The sequence below is a fragment of the Melanerpes formicivorus genome, unplaced genomic scaffold, assembly GCF_026170545.1.
Source record: "Melanerpes formicivorus ecotype bairdi unplaced genomic scaffold, bMelFor1.0.p_v2 SCAF_7, whole genome shotgun sequence".
NCBI classification, from domain to species: domain Eukaryota; kingdom Metazoa; phylum Chordata; class Aves; order Piciformes; family Picidae; genus Melanerpes; species Melanerpes formicivorus.
In genome coordinates, this window is record NW_027142359.1 from 6,363,062 (window position 1) to 6,387,011 (window position 23,950).

Consider the following 23,950-nt stretch of genomic DNA (forward strand, 5'->3'; position numbering starts at 1 on the left):
GTGGAGGTTTAGGTTGGTCACAAGGAACAGTTTCTTTCCCAGCAGGGTTGTCAAGGCCAAGAGCAAGCTGCTCAGGGCAGTGGTGGAGTCCCCATTGCTGGAGGGATTTCAAAGCCATAGAGATGTGATGCTTAGAGAGGTGGTTTAGTGGTGACCTGGCAGTGCTGGGTTAATGGCTGCACTTGATGATCTTCAAGACCTAACCAAAATGATTCTTTGATTCTAGATTTTGCTGTGGAGCGTGGCATCTCCCTGGATATGAAGAGCAATAGGCTCTCAAGATGGGGGAAATTTCTCTCAGTTAATTGTAGCCTCATGACAAAGGGCAATGCATATTGTGGTGATCATGTCTCCAGAATGATTTCTCAGGCATTGTGGCCCTTTCTCTGTAGTTTCAGGCGTGTGCCACATTCAACATGTTCCTTGGAGTTAAGTCTCTGGAAGGATTGCCAAGGTTGCTGGCCAAGTGGAAAACCTCAAATAAGTGCTGGTCTCTTTGAAGAAATGCGCACTGGAAAGTAGTTTTCTGCACCCTGGCTGAATGCTCAGGAGTGTATTTTCAGTGTCACCCAGATAAGGAGGAATGATTTGAATCTGCTGAAGCAGAGGCAGCAGAAGAATCTGGTGGTGATTCTGTGATCATTTATGATTCCATTTTAAGAGGACACAGTCTCAAGCTGTGCCAGGGGAGATTTAAGTTGGATGTTAGGAAGAAGTTCTTCATAGAAAACATTATTGGCCATTGGAATGGGCTGCCTAGGGAGGTGGTAGAGTCACCATCACTGGAAGTGTTTAGGAAGAGATTTTATGGGGTGCTTGGTGCCATGGTTTAGTTGATTAGACAGTGTTGGACGATAGGTTGGACTCGATCTCAAAGGTCTCTTCCAACCTGGTCTATTCTATTCTGGTCTATTCTATTCTGGTCTATTCTATTCTATTCTGGTCTATTCTATTCTATTCTGGTCTATTCTATTCTATTCTCCCTTCCCCACTGAAGCAGTGGTTTTTTTTTTTCAAAGGCCAAGCAGGTTGGTATCATAGAATGCCTCAGGATGGAAGATTCAACCCCTTTGTAGTCATCAGGACATCTGCAACCAAAGCAGGTTGCTTGGAGCCCCCAACAACCTGACCTGCAATGATTCTAGGATTGGGGCATCTCCCACCTCTCTGGGCAATCTGGGCCATTGATTTGCCACCCTCACAGTGAATAATTCCTCATTCTCTCCAGTCTGAATCTCCATTTTTTAGTTCAAACCATCAACTCTTTTCCTGTTACAGCAGGTCCTGCTCAGGCCTCAGCTTTCTGATCAGCCACTTTAAGCACTGAAAAGCCACCAGAAGGTCTTCCTGGAGCCTTCTTTTCTCCATGCTGGACAACCCCGACTCTCTTGGTCCGGCCTCACAGCAGAGGGGCACCAGTCTTTGGATCACTTTTGTGGAATAAATATGTTAAAAATAGGAATAGGAATACAAAAAGGTTAAAAGTAGAAATCTGTGGATGCACAGTAAGGATGTTATATAGCAGGAGAAGTGCTTGGTGGATGCTGGAGTTAAGGTACTTGTGTTCCAACTTCTTTCTTTCAAAGTGAAAATACAAACTAAACTCTTCAATGTGCGAGAAATGCTTTGGAGGAACCTGTCAGTATTAAATCCCTGGTTGTGTGTGTCTTATGGCATCAGTGTCTGTCAGCCTCATTGATACATATTTCATCTGCAGGCTTGAAAACATTAAAAATACTTTTGGCTTTCAAGATGCATCCAGAAATAAAACCTAACCTTGGAGCTGTGCTTTCCCTCGGTACTCGCTGAGAAGGGAAGACTTCAGAGCTGTGGAGCTTTGAGGGGGAACGAAGATTTAAAAAGAGAGAAAAAAAATAAGAGGAAGCTCAGGGGAACAATGCAAATGAGGCAAATGTCTCTGGGAAAACTGGGGAAGCTCACTGATGTTGTGATGAAAGGTTGTCACTGGAGATGGTGACAATTGAAGTGCATTACCCATGGGTGCTGCTGTAATAGAAACAGGTGTTACCGTCCAACCTGTCTGCAAACTGAAATGCTTTGGCTGCAAGCCAGCTGCCAACAAAACAAAAAAGGTATAAAAAATAGAGCTAATGGCTGCATTGTTTGGAGGAGAGACTCATTGCTTATTATTCCGTTCTTGAAAATTAAGGAGAAATGCAGAAGTCTGAAAGAAAAAGATGAGAGGAATGCCCAGGAAGGGTCCTTTTCCTTTCCTCTTTGTTTTTAAAATGAGGTGAAGATCACTTTGAGTCCTAACCCCAGGATAACAGCAGTTGATGTCTCAAGGTATCCAGATTTATTTTAGTCTCCATTAAAATGGGTGAATTTGAATGTTTCTGTGGGAGCAGGAAATGTCTGTCACACTTGGTGCCTACCCAAGGGTATTCCCAAGCATGGGGTGTTAGCTCCCTGCTCCTTTTATGTTCCTGATTCAGGGCCAAATTTTCCATTTTTACCTTAAATATGTTTTAAACAGTTCTATTTGGTTGGTTTCATGGTTCAGTGCTCTGCCCTTTTATTAAAATATTAAAACCTTGGAGTTTCTATAACCATTGTGGTGTGGTTCTTCCATCCTGTGCCACAAGCTCTCCTGCTTTGGGCAGGCTAAATGAAGCACGGAATAGCTTGGAAAAACTTGCTCTTTTAGTTAAAGATTTTAGGATTTTATGTAGGAAAATAAGAAGCTGGTTTCAGCCAGCAACCTTTCTTCTGACAGCCGAGAGCATCACTTTGCAAACTGAATGATGTTTCTGAGCTAATGATGTGAGTGTGCACGCATGCATGGGCACGCCAAGCACGCATGAGGAGCTAGGCAGCTTGAATTATGGTGCCGTGGTTTTTTTCTTTGCTGTTGTTTTTAATCACTGAGATCTGGGAATTGCCTTGATGCTGCCATGGACTTTTTTGTGCTCCACTGAAGCCCAGCTATGGAAGAAAAATTCAGTTGGTTTTGCTAGGCTTTCATCTGGGTGCTCCTTTTTGGCTTGCTGAATCGGAACCATTTGGGTTTAGTGCTTTTTCAGCTGATGGATGAGTCACCTTTCGGTTCCTCGTGTGGTTTGTTCAGTGTAATCCATTTTCAATAGAAAAATGGGTTTGGATCAACTGGCCAGGGGTGACTTTTTTTTTTTTTGAGTGAGCTGTTTTCAAAGTGGATTTGATTGTTGGGAGTATTCATAGAAGCATTGGATTGAAAGAGATCATTAAAGGTCCAACCTCCCTGCAGTAAGCAGGGACATCCCCAAGTAGAGAAGGTTGCTCAGAGCCCTGTTAAGCCTGACCTTGGATGCCTCCAGGGATGGGGCTTCCACCACTTCCCTGGACAGCCTGTTCCAGTGTTCTACCACCTTCATAGTAAAGAACTTCTTTGTAATGTGCAGTCTAAATCTACCCTGCTCTAGTTTCAGACCATTGCTTTTTGTCCTATAGCTTCATGCCTTTGTACAGCTTTCCAGTAGGCCCCCTTCAGGTAGTGGAAGGACACTTTAAGGTCTTCCTAGAGCCTCCTCTTCTGTTGCTATCTGAAGCAGTATTTTTAGGGTTTTTCAGATTAAGCAAACATAGTTCTTCCAACTTATGTCCATGGGGATGTCTTTGTAACTCTGAGAGGCTTCATGGTCCTTGTTGCTGATGTGCTCTTGACTCTTTGCCCCACCGGGGGGCCAGTTGGGCAGGGCCTTGACCAGCCTGGTCTGGTGAAAGGTGCCCCTGCCCATGGTGGGTTGCTTGGATCTAGATGGTCTTTAATGTCCCCTCCAACCCAAACCATTCTGTATTTCTATGACTGAAGTGTTTAATCCCATTTAATAAAAGTAATTACATTTGTTAGAATCATGTAATTCCCCTGCCTACTGCAGAGGGCTCAGGGGGTTGTGGTGTGGACTAGATGAGGTCACTTCCAACCCAGTGAATTCAATGATTGTATGACTTTGAGCCTGTAAGAGTTTTTTTGATAGAAGATGCTGTTTAGGTACTAAACATTTCATTTTTATCAGCTTCTGAGGTATCTTCTGAAAACCAGCTTTGTCAGACCTTCAAACTCCTCACAGTGAGGTAGAATTCAAAGGCTGCGAGGTGCTTTTATTTTTCAACCCAGAAAGTCAAAACTCATCAACACCAAAACCTCATCTTGTACAGCATTCATGTATGGGAGAAAAGCAGTGGTTCTAAAGCAGAGTCCTTCTCTTCTGCTGTTCCTTGTTAGTTTTGTTACTGATAAAGCTGGTCATGTGGTCCTTTTCATTCAGCAAACTTTATGCTCTGTCCCCTTTTGTGATTTCAGGTAGGGAGACCAATGAATAAGTGTATGGACTCAGATGTCTAGTTTACAGTAGTGCTTAAGCACAGGTATTTAATTTGCTCAAACAGAGAGAGGAACTTTATAACCAGGAAACTTAAATGCTTGGCTTTAGTAAGTTTGGCTTGCGTGTGTTTGAGGCCCTCCAAAAGAGTGCACTTCTCAAGGACATGTTGGAGCACAGTCAGACAAAAAGAAAGTTTACCAGAAAAATGGAAAAGGAACTAACTACCCAGCAGCTCATTATTGAACAACTGGGAGCAATTTAGTAGTGTTGGATGCCTACCATGGAGGAAGACCATTAGTAGTCCTCTGGTGCCTTGGCAATAAATCATTCTGCAAAACTAATTAGGTATAATTCTGCAAGTCATTTGAGCAAGGTCCTATTAAAACCTATGCTCCTAGGAGACCTGTTGTTGAGCTGCAGCATTTGCTGGGAACAATGGAGGCGAAGGCATCGCTGCTATCAGTGTGGGCCCCGTTATTCGCATAACGAAGTAAATCATGACGAAATGTCCTGTTAATAATAGTTAGGAAAGACATTTGTCAGTCCAGGGGAACAAGTGACTGCATTTCTCAGCACTGTTAAATCATCCCCGTAGGGTTTTGAGTGTCCAGGGAACAGGAGGGATGAGTGTTAGGAATTAACGAGCCCGCTTCAGCTCTCAAAAAAAATTTGAGGGGCTGCAAAATGCAACATGTCTGAGCATCCAGCACTGCAGTGTGCTGCTTACTGATGGTTCTTTCATTTGGGATATGTCCCTTTCATTAATATCTCACCTTGAACAAAAGACCAGGAGCAAAAGTCCCTGTGAATATTTCTTATAAAACTCAGTCCTTCCTGGTAACTGGGTTTACTGTCAGGTTTGCTTAAGTAACAGCCACAGATTGTTCCCCTTCCAGTTTCGCCCTACAAAGTCACAAGCTTCACTGGGTCAGTGATGTATCCCAGAAGGCTCTACCACTTGTTAACACTATGTATCCACACTGCTCTGGATCTGCCTGGCACAGAGAGAGCAGGGGCTATACCTGCAGAAAGTGCTGGCACAACCATGCCTTCAAGAAATGTATGGACATGGCACTTCAGCACATGGCTTAATGGCCATGGTGGTGTTAGGTTCACAGGTGGACTTGATGATCTTTTTCCACCAAAACAATTCTATGATTCAAATCCCACACCAGCAAGCCCCAGTGCAGAGCTCAGGAGGATTTGATTGCAAAAATGTGTTGACTTCTCGTTGTTATTACTGCTATTTTAATAAACATTTAAGCAGAAGGGCTGAAGTTCCAAGTTTGCTGTTTCTAAAGCTAGGCACTCTTAATTTATTTCAAGCCCTGAGAATTGCAGGGGAGGGATGACAGCCTGTTTGTTTGCACTTTCTGAAAGGAGAGAAATACAATCATCTGCTCTTACAAGTAATAGTGAAACCTCTAAACGTTGTCCTGATTTATGAGTGGCTGCATTCAGCAGGAGGACCTCTGGCAACACAAACCTTGTGTAAGAATTTCACCTGTGGCTGTTATTTTCCTTCTGTTACAATATCAATAACAGGTATTTCATTTTGTCATTGAAGTCTGTAGTTAAAAATGTTGTAGCTTGTGAGTGGCCACAGTGAGCTGCTAGACTAATGAAGAAAATCACTTGGAAGATGCTCAGCTAAGAGCCTGTATTGCCCCTCAGGAAAGCAGCAGGGGATACAGACAACAAAACACAAACTGGGATGATTTCTTTTGCCCAAATCACAATGACAACTCTATGAAAAGAGTTGAGAAATACTTCTGCATAGATCCACCTGACTGAGGAAGCTCTTGGTGAACAGAAATATTCATGGCAGCATTTGGGACTGCCTGGATTATGAGCTTGGCCCAACATGGCAGTGTGGGCTCTTTGCTCCTGAAGCAGTAAGAGGTTTCTGTAGGTGAGGTCTTCTGTAATATTATTACTTGGGCTTTCCTTAAGTGTCCATTTAGAAAGCTGCTTTAAATTGTCTTGTGGCCTGTTTTACTTGGACCTTACAAGAGCATTGTACTGAAGAGCATCAGTAGGAAGCCAGTACCTGAAAAGGGCCTATGAGAAAGCTGGGAAGGGACTTTTTATGAGGGCTTGTAGTGACAAGATGAGGCCCAAGGCATTGAAGCTTGTGGGGGGTAGATTTACACGGGAGATTAGGTAGAAATTCTTTACAGTGAGGGTGGTGAGACACTGGATCAGGCTGCCCAGGGAGGCTGTCAATGCCCCCTCTTTGGAGGCGTTCAAGGCCAGGTTGGATGAGGCCTTGAGCAACCTGGTCTTGTGGAAGGTGTCCCTACCCATGGAGGCGAGGTTGGAGTTAGATGATCTTTCAGGTCCCTTCCAACCCAAACTCTTCTGTAGATAGTCACATACAGGTGTCAGACCTTAATGAAAGGGAAATTAAATGTAATGGAAATTTCATTTCTTGTCCATGCAAAACTTAATGTTCAAGTGCTCCTGCTAGGTGATAAAAGTGTTTTAGCTTATTGTGCAGTCTGTTTTCTATGGCAAATGTTATTAATGACTTGATTTCACAGTGCTTAAGCCACTGAAGTAGCATGAGCCAAGCAAGATCTTTAACCCAGGCAGTTTCTCCTTTGCATTTCAGTTGGTTGCTAAGTCGGGTAATAGAGAGACATTGGCTTAATCTTCATCTTTACTATTATCATTTTTCAGCTGGCAAAAAAAATCCGTGAGAAGTTTAACCGTTACTTGGATGTTGTGAATCGTAACAAGCAAGTCGTGGAAGCATCGTACACTGCTCATCTCACATCACCCTTGACTGCAATCCAAGATTGCTGTACAATTCCACCCTCTATGATGGAGTAAGTATTAAATTCTGAAATCTCTTCTGCTGTCATGTAATATGTGAAGACAAAAAGATGATTTCTTTGCAAAGTGGCCTGTATTTTCTGCCACTTCGAAGAAGAAGGAAGACAGCATTCAAGAAGTCCTTCTTGTCTTGTCCTCTTGCTTTTACATTTCTACTAAGTATTCATTTAATGAAGAACTCTAAACAAGAACTGGGATTCAGCTGTGATGGTAAAATGAAACCAGAAGGAAAAAGCTTTGTTCAATCTTAGTCTTCCATACAAAATGAGTCTGTTTATACCCAGTGTCTCAACTGAGACACTCCTTATTCTGAACAACTTTTCTGAAGCTGGTCATGGGATGTTTTTTCCCCCTCCTTTTGAAATGCAGTAACCAAAATCACGAGTTGGTCAGTACATCACATGCTAAAACCCATTGCAGTACAGTTTAATTGAATTGACATGCTGCTGTTGGATACCTAGAGGCTTATTGAAACGGAGCACATTGCTTGGGAATGGAATTTGTTCATTTCAATTTGATTTGGTTTTAAAGACAGAATTTTTGGGTAGTCTAAATCCTGGCAGTTGGTTGTCCTGGGGTTCTGTTATGCTGTGTATATGCAATAACTACTTTGGGTTTCCTAAGTGTGTGATAGAAGATCTGATTTTCCCAATAAAAGTGTAATTTCTTTTAAATGCTCAAATTTTAAACACTTGTGTATGGCCTGTATCAGCAATCAATCAATCCTGTGACCAACAGGAGCAGGGAAGTGATTATGCCCCTGAACTCAGCACTGATGAGGCTGCACTTTGAACGCTAGGTTTAGTTCTGTGCCCCTCCAAGAATGACATTGAGGTTCTGGAGTGGGTCTAGAGAAGGGCAGCAAAGCTGGTGAAGGCTCTGTAGAACAGGGCTGCTGAGGGGCAGCTGAGGGAACTGGGGTTGTTTAGTCTGAAGAGAAGGAGGCTGAGGGGAGACCTTCTGGCTTTCTACAACTTGCTAAAAGATTGGAGTGTGATGGGGGTTGGTCTCTTTTCTCTAGTACCAGGTGATAGGAGAAGAGGAAATGGCCTGTAATTGTGCTGGAGGAGGTTTAGGTTGGACATTAGGAATAATTTCTTTCCTGCCAGAGTATCAGGCATTGGAACAAGCTGCCCACAGAGGTGGTGGAGTCACTATCCCTGGAAGTATTTAAAAGATATGTGGAGATGGTGCTGAGGGCTGTAGTTTAGTGATAGCAGCTTAGCAGTAGTAGTGGGATTGTGAGCAGTTGGCCTTGATGATCTGAAAAGGTCTCTTCCAGCCTCAACAGTTCTATGATTCTATTGGTAGTGACAGCTTATCCTTGAGGTTTTAAAGATATGTGCTAGTGCTGGTGTTACAGCAACAGTAATTGATTTAGAGCTGGTGCTGTAGAAGTCACATTGAAAGACACAGACTTGTCTGTGCTATTTGTTTGCAAGAGACACTTTGCTTTGGATTGCACCTTGAAAATGTGGGTGTCCTTAGGGCTGTGGTTTATCCTTCAGAATGCTTGTGAAATATTTGTGTTACGACTGCTTGACACTGTTCTTTTTCTTGCTGCGGCGAGGTGTTTCATGTTATAGGCTCTACTTGAGCAAACATTTGGTACACCACAGTGTCAGAAGCACATTATCTTCAGGGTGGGTTTTTAAGCTAGATTTAAGCTAGATCTGTCCCACGGTATTTAAGGCTGTTTATCACGTGGTGTTCAGCCTCTAAATGCATGGTGACATTTGAACCTTCATCACCCTTAAACAGAGCCATCTGGATTATGGACACTGTTGGAAGTTCAGCAGTTTTGGAACAATTGGTTGGGAAGGACATGATGAAATATAGTTTAGAGAAAGGATGCTTTTTTTAAAAGGTTATTTTAATGACTTGATATATTTAGTTTATATTTGTTGTTAGCATTAACAAAATTATCCATGTGTGTGGCCCTGAAAATCTTAAGCACTGGCTTCAAAGACAATTTGCCATCTTGCTTGAGATAAACTCTGAGAATATCAGACCTGGAGACTGTAAATAAAAGAGAACAAAAAGGACCGAAAAAGCACAAAATGGTATAGAGTCATAGGATCATAGAATTGTTCCAACTGGAAAAGACCTCTGAGTCCAACCATCAGACTAAGACCACCATGGGCATTAAACTATGTCCACACATTTCTTGAACACCTCCAGGGATGATGACTCCACCACCTCCCTGGGCAGCCTGTTCTAATGCCTGACCACTCTTGCAGGAAAGAAATTGTTCCTCATCTCCAAGCTAAACCTTCCCTGGCACAATTTCAGGCCATTTCCTCTTGTCCTATCACCTGATACTAGATGAAAGAAACCAGCCCCCACCTCACTGCAACCTCCTTTTAGGGAGCTGTAGGGAGCAATGAAAAAAGAAATGAAACCTGATGTTTCAATTCCTCATTTGGTCAAGTAGTGAGATGTGAGAGGGAAAATACTATTTATTTTCCTGCCATTACACGTTGTTGGCTCTTGCAGTGAAGAGCCCAAATGAGTAAGATTCCACGTGACTGTGATTCCAGTTCATGGTGACAAGTTCAGAATTAGGATGAACAGCCTGACTCTGCTCTGGATTGCTCTACTGCACACAACATCTAGCGGCCTAAGTAGTGTAATGAAATGCTAGCAATCACATCTCTGTTCTCCCTTCCAAGGTAGATTTGTGCAGTGGAACTACCTTGTTTGGAAAGTGGTGAAAATAAATAAATTAGAATGTGCAAAACCAATGTGATGGGGCAGTGCAGTTGGTGGCTATTGAGTGGGTTTGGCAGGAGACTTTTCCATAGGCTGTAATTCAGCAAATATTCTAATCCTATGCTTGTGCTTCTCTTGTTTACCCAAGCATTCAAACACGTGCTGGAGTACATGGAAGTTAATCACATGCTGAGGTGTGTGGACTGCTAAGTGGAGGTGGACTGCTACATTCATGCAATCCTACAATGGTTTGGGTTGGAAGGGAAATTTAAAATTTGTCTAGTCCAGCCCCTCTGCACTGAGCAGGGACATCTGCAACTAGAGCAGGTTGAATGGTTCCAGGCATGGGGCATCTACTACCTCTCTGGGCAACCTGTTACAGCATCTCACCATCCTCTATGTAATAGAGATTTCTTCCTTCTTTCTAGTCTAAATCTCCCTCTTTTAATTTAAACTGTTAACCCTTCTCTTGTCACAACAGGTCATGCTAACAGGTCTGTCGCCAGCTTCCTTGTAAGCTCCCTTGAAGTACCAAAAGGTCACAGAAGGTCTCCCTGGAGCCTTCTCTTCTCCAGACTGACCAACCCCAACTCTCTCATTTCGGCCTTGCAGCAGAGGGCTTCCAACCCTCCCATCACTGCTGTGTCCTCCTCTGGCCCTGCTCCTACAGGTCCATGTCTCTTCTGTGCTGACAACTCCCTAGCTGGCCCAGCACTTGAGGTGGGGTCTGAGCACTGTGGAGTAAATTTTGGCAACAGAGCAGGGGCTATGTGGCTTTCTGGTTTTGCTGTTCCTTTCTTCAGATAGAGGTATTTGCGTTTTCAGTTGTGCTTAATCGAGGTTTGGGAATGGAAAACCATAATGGTAATGAGGGAGAGACAGAGGCTGGGAAGAGACATGAATGAACATGGCTTTCAGACAAGCTCATAGGTAGATGGTACAAAGATCTGGTATCTGCCCTACCATTACCATCCAGGCTATACTTGTGTCTGTAGGGTCAGAGCCTGGAGGCTTGCTCCTTTTCCCAGGGCTGTCTGCTGTATAGAGGAAGCATCCTGAGGAGCTGAGAAGAGGCATTGCTCCACCCAGGCAGTTCATATGGATAAAGTGCTCAAGGCTCTTAGTAAAGGGATGGGTAAACTGATAGGAGATAAGGAAAATGGATGTCAAGTGACATGCATCTTCTAATCTCTGAAGAAATTCCTGCTGGGGAATAAGGCTTTGTGTTTCCTCACTAATAAAGGCTGCTGAAGGAGCCATGAGAAGCAGATTTCATGCTGTCTCCAGAGGTTCCCTATCATGATTGCACTGGGTGGCTATTTACAGGACAATGTTATAATTAAAGTATCTTCCTTCTTAAGAGGATAAATACCTTTGTGTACAAGGTGGTGTCTCCTGAGGTGCTTCATTCTTAAGAAAGCCCTCAGTAGGTCTTTAGGAAGTCTGGGAACCTAAATGGCCTGATGGGGTGGAGATGGGGCTATAGCAGTGTCAGCAAGATGCCGGGGAGAAGAGTAAGGAGCGTTGGTTTATCAGAAGTACTGAGCAGCATCCCCATGTGAAACTGAAGGTAGGGGGAGACCCCATTGCTCTACAACTCCCTGAAAGGAGGTTGGGGTGAGGTGGGGGTCAGTCTCTTCTCTCTAGTATCAGGTGACAGAATGAGAGGAAATGGCCTGAAATTGTACCAGGGAAGGTTTGGGTTGGATATTAGGAGCAGTGTTTTTCCTGCAAGTGTGGTCAGGCGTTGGAACAGACTGTCCAGGAAGGTGGTGGAGTCACCATCCCTGGAGGTGTTCAAAAAATGGGTAGGTGTGGCACTTTGGGACATGGTCTAGTGGCTGTGGTGGTATTAGGTTGACATTAGGTTGATGGTCTAAGAGGGCTTTTCCAACCTTAGTGATGGTTGGAATTGGTGATCTCAGACGCCCTTTCCAACCTTAATAAGTCTATGGTCCAACCATACACTTATGCTGGTAAAAACATTTCCCTTTCTCTTTGTTTCTACCCTGAAGGACAGAAATGAATTTCATCACTGGTTTGTGTGGAAAGTTGTCTTGAAACCCCATCTGTGGAGAGGTGCTTTGCCATTCATTAATGTCCTTGCTTCTACTGCTAAGAAACTTGTTTCAAGGCAGGTAGAAATATATTTTTGTTCTTTATTTAACTTTGCTGATAAGGCCTTAGGGAATGCATTTATCTGAACTTGTGAAAGGAGATGGAATGGAGAAATATTTGTTGGTAAAACACAATACTTGGCAGCGTTGTGTTACAAACCTTACCAGAGCTGTTTGACTAAGGGAGTTTACAAACCTATTTCTGAAAATCATTGACTCCCTGGCTGTGATACCACCCTCAGAAGTGGTCTGTTTTTTTCTGCTTTTTAAACAGATGGTTAAATATTTGCTAATGCAGTTTGGTTTTATCACAGCTCTTTCTGTGTTTATCTTTCCTCTCCGGAGCAGTTAAGTGGGAGATAACAGGAATCCCATTCAGGTCCTCCACTTGCTGCAATATCTGAAGAGCTGCACTTTCAGAGAAGAAGTGGGTGGGCCATGCTGCATGAAATTGCACATGTATTTGCTGTTCTTGCAGGGTATCAGACTGCAGTAAATGCATGTGGGTTTGTAAAGCGTGTAGGGAGTGCTCAAAGTGCTAGTCTTGGCATGATCTTGGTTTGTCCATAAACTCTAGCTGGTGTTTAGGAAATTTCTCTCTTGGATTGTTGCTTTTACTTTGTAAATGCAACCGAGCTCCTCATGAGAAAGTGGGGTTTGGAAGAGTTTGTTTTACTGGGTTGCAGCCTTCCTTCCAATAATGCACTTTTACATCTGACAGCAAGTATATTTTGATTTTTGCAAGCAGTAGTTGAAATAATTGGACCAACTTCTCTGCCTGTATCCAGTTTTAGACTCCCCAGTTCAAGAGAGACAGGGATCTACTGGAAAGAGCCCAATGGAGAGCTATGAGGATGATTAAGGGACTTGAACATCTCTCCTATGAAGAAAGACTGAGAGACCTGGGGCTATTTAGTCTGGAGAGGAGAAGGCTGAGAGGGGATCTTATCAATATCTATAAATATCTGAGAGGTGGGTGTCAAGATAAAGGTGATGGTCTCTTTGTGGTGCTCCCCACAAATAGGAACAGTGGATGCAAGCTGGAACACAGGAGGCTCCACCTCAACATGAGGAGACTTCTGGTGTGAGGGTGCTGGAGCCCTGGAGAAGGCTGCCCAGAGAGGTTGTGGAGACTCCTTCTCTGGAAAGATTCCAAACCCACCTGGATGTATTCCTGTGTGACCTGCCCTTAGGTGATCCTGCTTTGGAGGCCCATTCCAACCCCTAACATTTTGTGATCCTGTGAATGATCAGTAATTTGTGTGTGTGTGGGGGATGTTGTGTGGAATTTATTCATAAAACTGTGTTTTTCCAGCCTTCTGTTTAGATTCAGTAGCAACATATATTCAAGTGTGTAACGTAGGAGTTAAAATCTTTCCTTATAATCCAGGAAAGCCTGCCTAGTTGTGAGGGGGGGTTTAGGCTGGATGTTAGGAAATACTTCTTCACTAAAAGAGTTGTGAAACACTGGACTGGTTTGCCCAGAGCAGTGGTGTACACCACTGGTACACCATCCCTGGAGGTACATAGATGGTGTGTGGACCTGGTGCTCAGGGACATGGTTTAGTGATGCCCTTGCAGTGCTAGGCTGAAGGTTGGAGTAGATGATCTTGAAGGTCTTAAGCAGCCAAAGCTATTCCGTGTTTCAGAAGCAATGCCGAATTCTCATGCAATGTTATTTGCATACTAAAACCAACTTGAAATTTGGGTGAACATAAAGAGAGGGAAAGAAACGAGTCTTTAAAACAATGAGACCCCTTCAGCGGCTGCCCAAGTGTCATTTTAATCCACAGCTCCCTCCTTTTCCCCCTAAACTGAAACTGTACACTGTAAATTCCGGCCAAACGCGATCTGATTGGAGCTCACTTGAGCCCTGGTTTGATGTAAGATTCAAAGCTGCTGCAAATTTATTTTATCTCCTACACTTGCTGATCTCCTGCTTGTAAATCCTGTTGAAGGAGAATAAAAATGAGTGCAGCCTGATGGGAATTGAGTGTCTGAAGTTCAAAGCAGTTTGCACATCAGAGCCAACGTCAATCAAATGAACATCTTGCAAGCTAGGCAGGGAGCGCGCTTTTCCGTGGGGAAGAGATCAAAGTGGGAGTCACAGCTCTGTTTGCTCCCTCGGGATGCAGCTTCGATCGGCCCTTCATTAAAGGCAATCCAGAAGGAAGGGCTTTACAGAGAGAAGCAGGGAAAGGGGGATGGGGCAAGTGGGCCTGTCTTGAAGCTGAATTTCAGCCAATGTCTTTTAGAAACATGCAATGATTTGGGTTGGAAGGGACCTTGAAGGTCATCTAGTTCCAATCAGGGATGCTTTCCACTAGATACAAGTTGCTCAAAGCCCTGTCCAACCTGGCTATGAACACTTTCAGGGGATGGAGAATCCACCAGATCTCTGGGCAATCTGTTCCAGTGCCTCACCACTCTCACAGTGAAGAATTTTCTTCCTGGATTTTCCTCCTAATATAAAATTTAAGTGTTCCCTGTTTCAGTTTTAAGTCATTACCCCTTGGCATGTTGCTATGGGCCCTTATAAAGAGCCTCTCTCCAGCTTCCTTGTTAGGCTCCCTTGAAGTACTGAAAGGCCACAAGAAGGTTTCCATGGTACCTTTGCTTCTCCAGGCTGAACAGCCCCAGCTTTCAGCTTGTCTTTACAGCAGAAGGGTTCCGGCCCTCCCATCATTGCTGTGGCCTCCTCTGGCCCCTCTCCAACAGGTCCATGTCTGTGCTGTGCTGAGGACTCCGGAGCTGGTCTCAGCACTGCAGGTGGGGGCTCAGCAGAGGGGCAGAATCCCATCTCTCCACCTGCTGCCCATGCTGCTAGGGATCAGCCCAGGTCACACACAGGTGGCTCTGAGCTATGACTGCATATTGCTGATCTGTGCTGAGCAGCTCATCAACCAGCATCCCCAGTGCAGGGGTTTGCAGGGTTGCTCTCCATCCATTCATTGCCCAGCCTGGATTTCTGCTTGGATTTTCCTCTCATTTAAGTAAATATCCAAACTAATAACATCTATGTACAGTGTTTGCTGTGGTTTTCTAGGAAGGGTTTTGAAGGACTTCTTAAGTGTTGGCTGTGGTGTTACCACCTGGAACATTTTGGACAAGATCTTGAGAGGAGATCGCAATCATCACAGTTATTGTCCAACTCATACTCTTGCTGCTAGGATAAGTGGAAGGCACTGGGGAAAATTCAGACTTCATTGTGATCAATGCTTATCGGCACATCTTAAAGTATTAAGGTTTTGGGAGTTCTGACTTCTTCCGAAGTAAATGATGGGAAGATTTGTAGAACTTGTGTGGAAAAAATGCAAGATATGAATAGAAAAGATAAACCCAGGAGTTAGAGCCAAGAATATGAAAACTTACTGGAAATGCTACATGGCAGAGTTGGAAATTTAGATGTAATTTTATCTTTAATGGCAAATAGGTTAATAGCACATCCATAATTTAAACAACTTGGATCGCCCAAAAGAAGCATGTGGGAAACTCTGCAGTGTAGAGTAGAGATACGTTTGCCACCCTCCTGCCTTTGCCCAGTTTCTGGTCTTGGTTCTCTGAAGATAGAGCAGGTCTCTTCTCAAGGTCCTCGTATCATGGAACTTTGAAAACACACCCCATTGCAAGGTGCAGAAAGTCAGCTTTAAGGCAAACTTAACCCAAAAAGAGGTTTCACAGTGGAGAACACTTTTCCAACTGTTGACCCAGCACTTCCAAGTAATTTGGATGTAGATCTATAGTTCACGCTGGAGCAGGCCTTGTATGGGTCTGTCTGAGGGCTGCTGTTTAATTTATAGGGTTTAAAATAATTCTGCATATTTTTTTTTCCCTATCATTTTCCTATTAACTAGATTCTCTTTTTGCTCCTTGTGCACTGTAGCAGGAGAAACAAAGGGTGGGCTTGGCTGCAGCAACCCTGCAGCTTGCCTTTCCTTTTCCAGCTCTGCTGCAGATTATTTAGGCATCTGTGTTCTCATTTTCCTGATGGATAACACAATGCTTAGTGGAAGAAACTGAGACACTTGGTTGAGTTTTGCCTTAAAGTGCTTCAGCATGCTCCAATGAAAAGTGCAAGGTCAACAGGGTGTTTATAGCCAGAGCACCGATCTCCTTGGCCTGTGGCAGTGGGTTTGGGGTTGCGAGGGGTCCATGCCAGGGTGATAACTTTATTTTTGCCTTCCTAGAAGAAATGCCAAGCTGGACCTGGTGTTCATCTGCTTGAAACCCTGTGTTAATATCTATCATGACTGAGAGACCTGAATTCAGTTTGGCAGCTTTGTGTGTATGAAGAAGTGATGCAGCAATGCAGTTGACATTTTGAATCAAGAGATATAAAATTTCTCAGCTCCAAGAGGGACATTGAGGTGTTGGAGTAGGGCCAGAAGAACAATAAAGCTAGTGAAGGGTCCAGAGAACAGGCCTGGTGTGGAATGGCTGAGGGAACGGGTTGTTCAGCCTGGAGAAAAGGGAGCTGAGTGGGGAGGCCTTCTGGCTCTCTATAGCTCCTTGAAAGAAGGTTGGAGCCAGATGGGGTCAGTCTCTTCTCCCAAGGAATAAGTGGAAATGGCCTTAAGTTCTGCTAGGGGAGGTTTAGGATGGACATGAGGAACAATTTCTTCCTGAAAAAGACTTGTCAAGCCCTGGCCCAGGCTGGCCAGGACAGTGGTGGAATCCCCATCCCTGGAGGCATTTCAGTGCCTTGGAGGTGTGGTGCTGAGGGCCATAGTTTAGTGTTGACCTGGCAGTGCTGGGTTAATGATTGGACTCAATAATCTTAAAGGTCATTTCCAGCCTAAGCAATTTTGTGATTCTTTGCTAGGTACTTTAAAGTGAATTGTTGGGGCAGTGTGAGAGCTGTGTGGCAGGATGCACTTGTCACTTAGAGTGACTGTGAGCAGTGACTTGTGGCATAAAATAAACCCAGAACAGAGGAAGATTCCAGATGATTTTGAATTAAACCCCAGCACTTCCTGCCTGTGCTCTCAGACATGAATCATGTTAGTTGCTAACAAGGTATCCAGCTGCCATCACTAATAGATTGTGATGGGAGCAGTGGGACAATTAGCTAACATCCTGAAAAGTCATTATTTGTCCCTATGAGTTTGATCCTTAGGATTCCTTGGAAATTATTTCTTTAGCATGAGGGTGGTTAATTTGCTGTCTCCAGCTCTTCTCCTTCTGGTTTTGCCCAAAGGTAAACATGCTTTTTTTGTGGAACCCATCCTTTATCAATCCATCTTAGTCTTGAGATTCTTTAGCCAACAAAAAATCAGCAACATTTTTGCTCACTTGGTAGGGGCTGTCACATTTTGAAGTGGTTACATTTTAGTGCAGATAGGAAAAGCCCCAGCCTTGATCTGAGCACTACATTGCTGGGAAATGTCAAGTCTTTCCCTGGGTGAAGAGGACTCTGAGGATTTCTCACAGAGCAGGTTGGCAGTAATTTCAGCAAGGAGTCCAGGCAGAGTGAACAAGCCTGTGCAGGGTTCTACACCATCATGATGCGGCTGATTTTGGTGTCTGACTTAACATCCCTTTCCAGTGTTACAACCTGATGGTGGTGGGGTCATATCATAGACTCATAGAATGGCTTAGATTGGAGGGGACCTTAGAGATCATCTACTCCAAGCCACCTGCCATGGGCAGGGACACCTCTCAACTAGATTTGGTTGCCCTAGTCCAGTCTGGCCTTACACACCTCCAGAGAGGGGGCATCCACAGCCTCTCTGGGCAACCTATTCCAGAGTCTCGCCACCCTCGTACTAAGGAACTTTTTCCTAGGATCCGCATCTCCTTCACCTTCAAACTTTCCCCCCCGTCCTGTTTATAGACACCCTTAAAAAAGTCCCTCTCCAGCCTCTAGGCTCCCTACAGGTATTGGAAGGCAGCTATAAGGTCTCTCCAGTGTCTTCTTCAGACTGAAGAACCCTAGCTCCCTCAGCCTGTTCTGATAGCAGAGGTGCTTCAGCCCTTGGATCATCTTTGTGGCCCTCCTCTGGACTCGCTCCAACGGCTGTGTCCTTATGCTGGGGACAACAGAACTGGATGCAGTATTCAATTTGAGGTGGGTCTAGTAAAGAGGACAGGAGCCCTTTTTATCTGTTTGTCCATCTATTTCTCTCTTTCTTGCCATGAGGAGCGAGGATAATGCAGAAGATCATCAAAAGCTCTTTGCCCCTGTCTGAGTCTTGAATCAAAACCTCAGTGCTGATGCACTGCTGCTGATTGTGCTGCTTTGGAGAAAACACCAAAAACCACCCAGACACCTGCATCCAATGAAGAGTCCACAACACTTTTGTAGAGCAAGGAACTGAGCTGCCTCCTCTTGTTCCCACAGCATTATTCACTACCCTCAGTGCTCTGAGCTGCTGCCACAATTAAAGATCTCTCTCCAGTGATGAGCACGTCCACAGCTGTGTGTGTTAGGTGGGGATGGAGGAAGGCAGGTGGAGTTAAACATTTTCTATGTCAAAAGTCTGAGGTATGTAAAATATTTGTGAAGAGATGAGAGAGAATCTGTGTACAGACTGCTCTGGGGCTCCCTGAGGCAAAAGCTTGCACTTTCCATCTATGTTTTCATCTACACGGTAGAAAGTTTGCAACTTAAATATCCTCTGTGTGTGTGTCCCAGTATTTATAAATTAAAAGGTTGACCAAAATTGATAAAGCTTGTTGAAACTGCATTTATTCTACCTAATTTTTAAAGTGCATAGGGGGCAGTTAATTGTTGACAAATATATGTGACTCTTCCCTTCTCCCCACCCTCTCAAGTCTGTGTTTGAGAAGGGATCACAAAATGCTGGTACTTCAGTAACTCTACTTCTTTACTGTAGCTTCATTCATCTCAACCAGCAGTTAAGGGAATTTCCTCTCCCTCTCTACTCTGCCCTAGTCAGACCATAGCTGGAGGACTAGGTCCAGCTCTGGGCTCCCCAATTCAAGATAGGGAACTGCTGAGAAGAGTCCAGTAGAAGATGCAAAGAGGCTGAGAGGAGTAGAGCATCTCTGTGAGGTGAAAAGACTGAGAAACCTGGGGCTGTTTAGCCTGGAGAAGTGCATCCTGAGAGGGGATCTGCTCAATGCTCACCAAGGGCTAAATGGTGGGGGGCAGGAGAATGGGGCCAGATTCTTCTCGGCAGTGCCCAGTGACAGGACAAGGGGCAATAGGCACAAGCTGGAACCCAGGAATTTCTATGTGAACAGGAGGAGAAACTTTGTTGTGAGGGTGCTGGAGCCCTGGAGCAGGCTGCCCAGAGAGGTTGTGGAGTCTCCTCTTCTGGAGAGCTTCCAAACCCGGCTGGCCATTGTGATGCTGGGCAAGCTGCTGTGGGTGCCCCTGCTTTATCAGGGGGGTTGGACTGGATTACCTCCAGAGATCCCTTCTAACCCTCACTATTCTGTAAGTCTGAGATTCTTTGGTCTCCTTTAAGAACAACAGTCAATTTAAGATACGTGCAATGCTAATGGCTGAAGATCAAACTAACTTTAGTGTGTGACAGTTTAACAAGACATTGTTTTTACTGATACTTCTGTGTGTCAGTGAAGGTAGAAAAGTTGAGCAGGCAGCAATCAATAATGATTACTTTTTGCATACTCCAAAGTTCAGTTTGATTAGAGATTCTTCACCTAGAGCCTCTAGTCTGAGCTCCAGCTATGTAAAAGGAGACTGTGTGACTGCAAGAATCGTAACATACAATCTGATGTTAAGGCCAGAGCAGTCAGTGTCTGAGGTTTTGTTATGCTTTTGCATAAAGGAGTATTTTACTTATTGCCATTCAGAAAATCATTAAGGAATTCATTAGTAAGTTCTCAGGAAATTACTCCTGTACTTGAAGGGCAAATCTCTGAACTTGTAAGAAGTTGACAACAGAAGTAAAACCTCTGCTTTAAGCAACAAAACAATAGGGCCACCCTCAAATATGGTTAGACCAGTATGAATTATGAATATAAAGCAACTTCATCGCCTGTGTAGGCACCAGCAGCACTGCTCACAGTGAGCTCCAGCTCCTCTCAGGAGCATTTGGCTGGTTTTGTAGTGCTACAATTTCTGCAAGTGGATTCAGTCACCTACAGAACTGGTGATCTTAAGCCTACTGACAAATATTTTTCTTTTTCTTAGTCTTCACTTCTATGTAATGAAAGGTTCTCTTACATCCCACATGTGAGGACCCCACAAACCCAGAGATGGAGGCTCTCAGCAGATCCTGACTTGGGGCCGCTGTGGCTACATCCCTGTAGAATTGAATTATTTTGCATTGGGCTGAAAGAAAACAGATTGAATTAGGAGAGTTTGAGTTTGCTTAAGAAGACTTGCTTCCTGTGGTCATAACTGGAAATTTCCTCGTGGTAACCAATTCCATCTGTATGTGGTTTTTGTTTCTGCTAATTGTTGTTATAAGGGGATGGTTTAGAAGTGCTTTGTTTCATTGTCTCTTTGTCTCCACGATCCCCAGCCCTTCTAGCAAGCACCCTGTATGGGCAGAGACAGAAATCGGTGTCTTTCTATTCATACTGGGCACCATCATTGTTGAAGGAGAATCATAGAATTGTTCAGGTCTGTTAGGTAGAAACAAAAGAATTCAAACATGCAGGTTTGATGTTCACTTTGCTGCAAGCAGGAACAATGATTTGTCCCAAATTGGATTTTAATCCTGTTACTCTTGTGGTGCTGAGAGGGTTTGTGCCTCTCATCCTAATGACTTAGTGTTTCCTCTCTCATTGGATGTTTTTTTCATGTTGTTTTAATGGACAACCCTTTAGGGGAAGAAACTTTTCCTAATATCCAATCCTAACCTGCCCTGGTGCAACTGGGAAGAACACTTTAAAGATCAAGTCCAGCCAATAACCCAGCATTGCCAGATCACCATGTCCTGCAGTACCACATCTCCACACCTTTGAAACCCCTCCAGCAGAATACAGAATTAACCAGTGCCCTGGGCAGCCTGGTCTAGGGCTTGATAAACCTTTCAAAGTCGAAGTTGTTCCTCATGTCCAACCTAAAGCTTCCCTGGTGCAACTTGAAGCTGTTTCCTCTTGTCCTGTCACTTGTACCTTGGGAGAAGAGACCAACCCCCACCTGGCTGCAACGTTCTCTCAGGGAAAGCCAGGAGGTCTCCCCTCATCCTCCTTTTCTTCAGGCTGACCAATCCCAGATCCCTTAGCTGCTTCTCACCAGACCTGTTCTCCAGAGCCTTCACCAGCTTCTTTGCTCTTCCTTGGACCACATGTAGCTGCATCTTACTGAATTTCAATTTCCTAATTAAAATCTTCAAGTAGAAGAGTGGTGCTTGGGTTTCCTACCACTTTTGATTGCAATACTTTTGGGCCTCCACTGTCTGATAGCTTCTACATACGGGTGTGCATGAAACATTATAAGCAACTACACAAAGAGCATGAAGGACAAATATAAATTGCTCTGAGCTAAATCTGAAGTATTAAATTGGCACTGGGTGTGTGTTATAGAGATGGAAGGCAGTGATTGATACGCTGTTGATATTAAGTTGGTTGGTATCTTTTGATGTAGCTGCTTTGTCTGTAATTCACTGGTTTTAGACTTGTACAATATTGAACAAACCCCAAGTTTCTCTCCAAGATTCATTTCCTATCAGCTTTCATGTCAGAAAGCCTAGGTAAGGACTTTTGCCCAGAATGGGATGTTTTCCAGTCCTCACTTGCAGTTTGCTGTAATTTCCTAGGAACTTCTTTGTAAGAAGTAAATAGTTTCTTTTGAAGTACTAGAATAATCACACCATGGATTCATAGAATGGTTTGGGTTGGAAGGGACCTTAAAGATCATCTAGTTCCAACCCCCCTGCCATGGACACGGACACCTTCCACTAGAGCAGATTGCTCAAGGCCTCATCCAGCCTGGCCTTGAACACCTCCAGGGAGGGGTCATTCATGACCTCTCTGGGCAACCTGTCCATAAGTCAAGTGCCATCAAAATACTCAAGGTCACAAAAAGGTAAAACTGCTCTATGTAAATGATACAAAACTGCAGTGAAGTCTTTGAAAGCTTCAGAAGTGTTTCCAGATATTTATAACCCTTTAAACCCCTTCAGTTAAATTTTTTGATGGTTTAATTCTGTTTCATCATCATTAGAAGCCTATGCATGTGAATGCTTCTTGCAATAGAGTTATGAATGTATCTGAATTACTTAACCAAAATGTAACAAAACTTCAGACCATCAAATTCTTTCCCTATTTGGAATGTAAGTCCCCAACTTTTGGTTCAGAAAACAGGTTTACAATTGCTGTATTAGGTCTGTTTCATAAAAATATGAAGAGGAAATCCTCCTTTTTCAAGACACATATAAATAATAAAGTTTTCAAAAGTGAAAAATGAAATAAATAATAGTCCTGGTGAATGAGTATGCAGCAAGGAAAAAGTTTGTCTCAGCAACAGGAGAAAACAGTTCCTGATTGTATGCTGGATGCTAAGGTGGAACATCTACTGTTTAATTCCAGATGAAAGAGCAGACTGTCAGGATTCAGTCTTCCAAGGAATATTGTGGAGAAAAATGCAACACATTATTGTAGAGAGCAGATGCAGTCCAGCCATGAGGAGCTCATCATCAGAGTTTTGGGTTTCTCAGTTTTTCTTGGACCTTTAAAATATGTATAAAGTTGGAGTTTCTGCTCTGATGAGACCTCACCTGGAGTACTGTGTCCAGCTCTGGAGCCCCAACACAGGAAGGACATGGAACTGTTAGGGCAGGTGCAGAGGAGGCCACAAAGCTGGTCAGAGGGCTGGAGCACCTCTCCTATGAAGACAGACAGAGAGTTGGGGTTGTTTATTCTGGAGGAGAGAGGACTCCAAGGAGACCTCATAGTAGCCTTCCAGTATTTTTTGAAGGAGGCTACAGGAGAGCTGGAGAGGGACTTTGTACAGAGGCATGAAGTGACAGGATGAGCAGTGATGGCAGAAAGAAATTCTTCCCCATGAGGGAACAGGCTGCCAGAGATGTTGTGAAGGCTCCAAGCCTAGAAGTATTCAAAGCTGGGTTGGGTGGAGCTTGGAGCAATGTGGTCTAGTGGAAGGTGTCCCTGCCCATGGCAGGTGGGTTGGAACTAAAAGATCTTCTAGGTCCTTTCCAACCTAACCCATTCTGTGATTCTATGAAATAATTTTTTCCCACTGAGATATCCCAAGACTGGTTTGCAGGGTGGCTGCTGTGTGGGGTTACAGGGTGATGCCAGAGTGCTAACCCTGCTGTTGTCATTTCAGATTCGATGGCAATTTCAACACCAATGTTTCGAGGACTATCAGCTGCGACAGACTGTCTACCACTGTCAACAGCAGAGCCTTCAATCCTGGACGTGACTTAAATTCTGGTAAGCAGCACTTGGGGTTTTTTCCTTAAATGTTGTGGGGTTGTTTTTTTTTTCCCATTAGACTTCACCATTTCCTTGGCAGAGAATTAGCATTGATTGCCATAGCAACCGGCTTTTATTTCTCCTTGCAACTGTCACGCACTGCTCTTAATTTGAGATTTCATGATTGAAAGATGATACCTAAAGTAATGCCCTTAGTCTAAGTACTTCATAAAAATGTCAGGAAGATTTTATTCCAGCCTACCATGGATAATTTTGTTGTGGTTTATGCACTTCTTATATCTCCTCTTTTTTCTCTTTTCTTTTATACCAAGGCACTTTCCTTCCTAGGCTTGTCTGCTTTGGCATCAGCAGTGTCAGCTGCTGAAGGGACCATGCAAAGAAGTTTCTCTGATCTTCTTAGCTGAGTTCAGCTAATGTGAGGCTGTTTGCAGCGATATGCAAAAGCTACAAAACACAAGGACATCCTAAAATACTTCCTTTCTTTGTCCTGTCAGGGCATTTCCATCTTGACAGTCAGTGCATTTGCTTGACATGCTTAAAGAGCTAGAAATATGCTTAGAACCAAAATACATCAGAGTTATCCCTGAGAAACTCAGCTTTTGCTCCTCCAGTGCAGCA

General features: G+C 43.9%; 1 protein-coding gene across 2 annotated transcripts in view; it reads left to right on the forward strand.

Moving 5' to 3' along the window:
* Positions 1–23,950, forward strand: part of CACHD1 (cache domain containing 1) — a 127,517-nt gene that overhangs the window by 48,704 nt on the left and 54,863 nt on the right. For both annotated transcript variants that reach the window (XM_068140813.1, XM_068140814.1), the window contains exons 3-4: positions 7,008–7,156; positions 23,223–23,329. In XM_068140813.1, the coding sequence (XP_067996914.1) occupies positions 7,008–7,156; positions 23,223–23,329 (256 nt within the window). The remainder of the gene's footprint in view (positions 1–7,007; positions 7,157–23,222; positions 23,330–23,950) is intronic.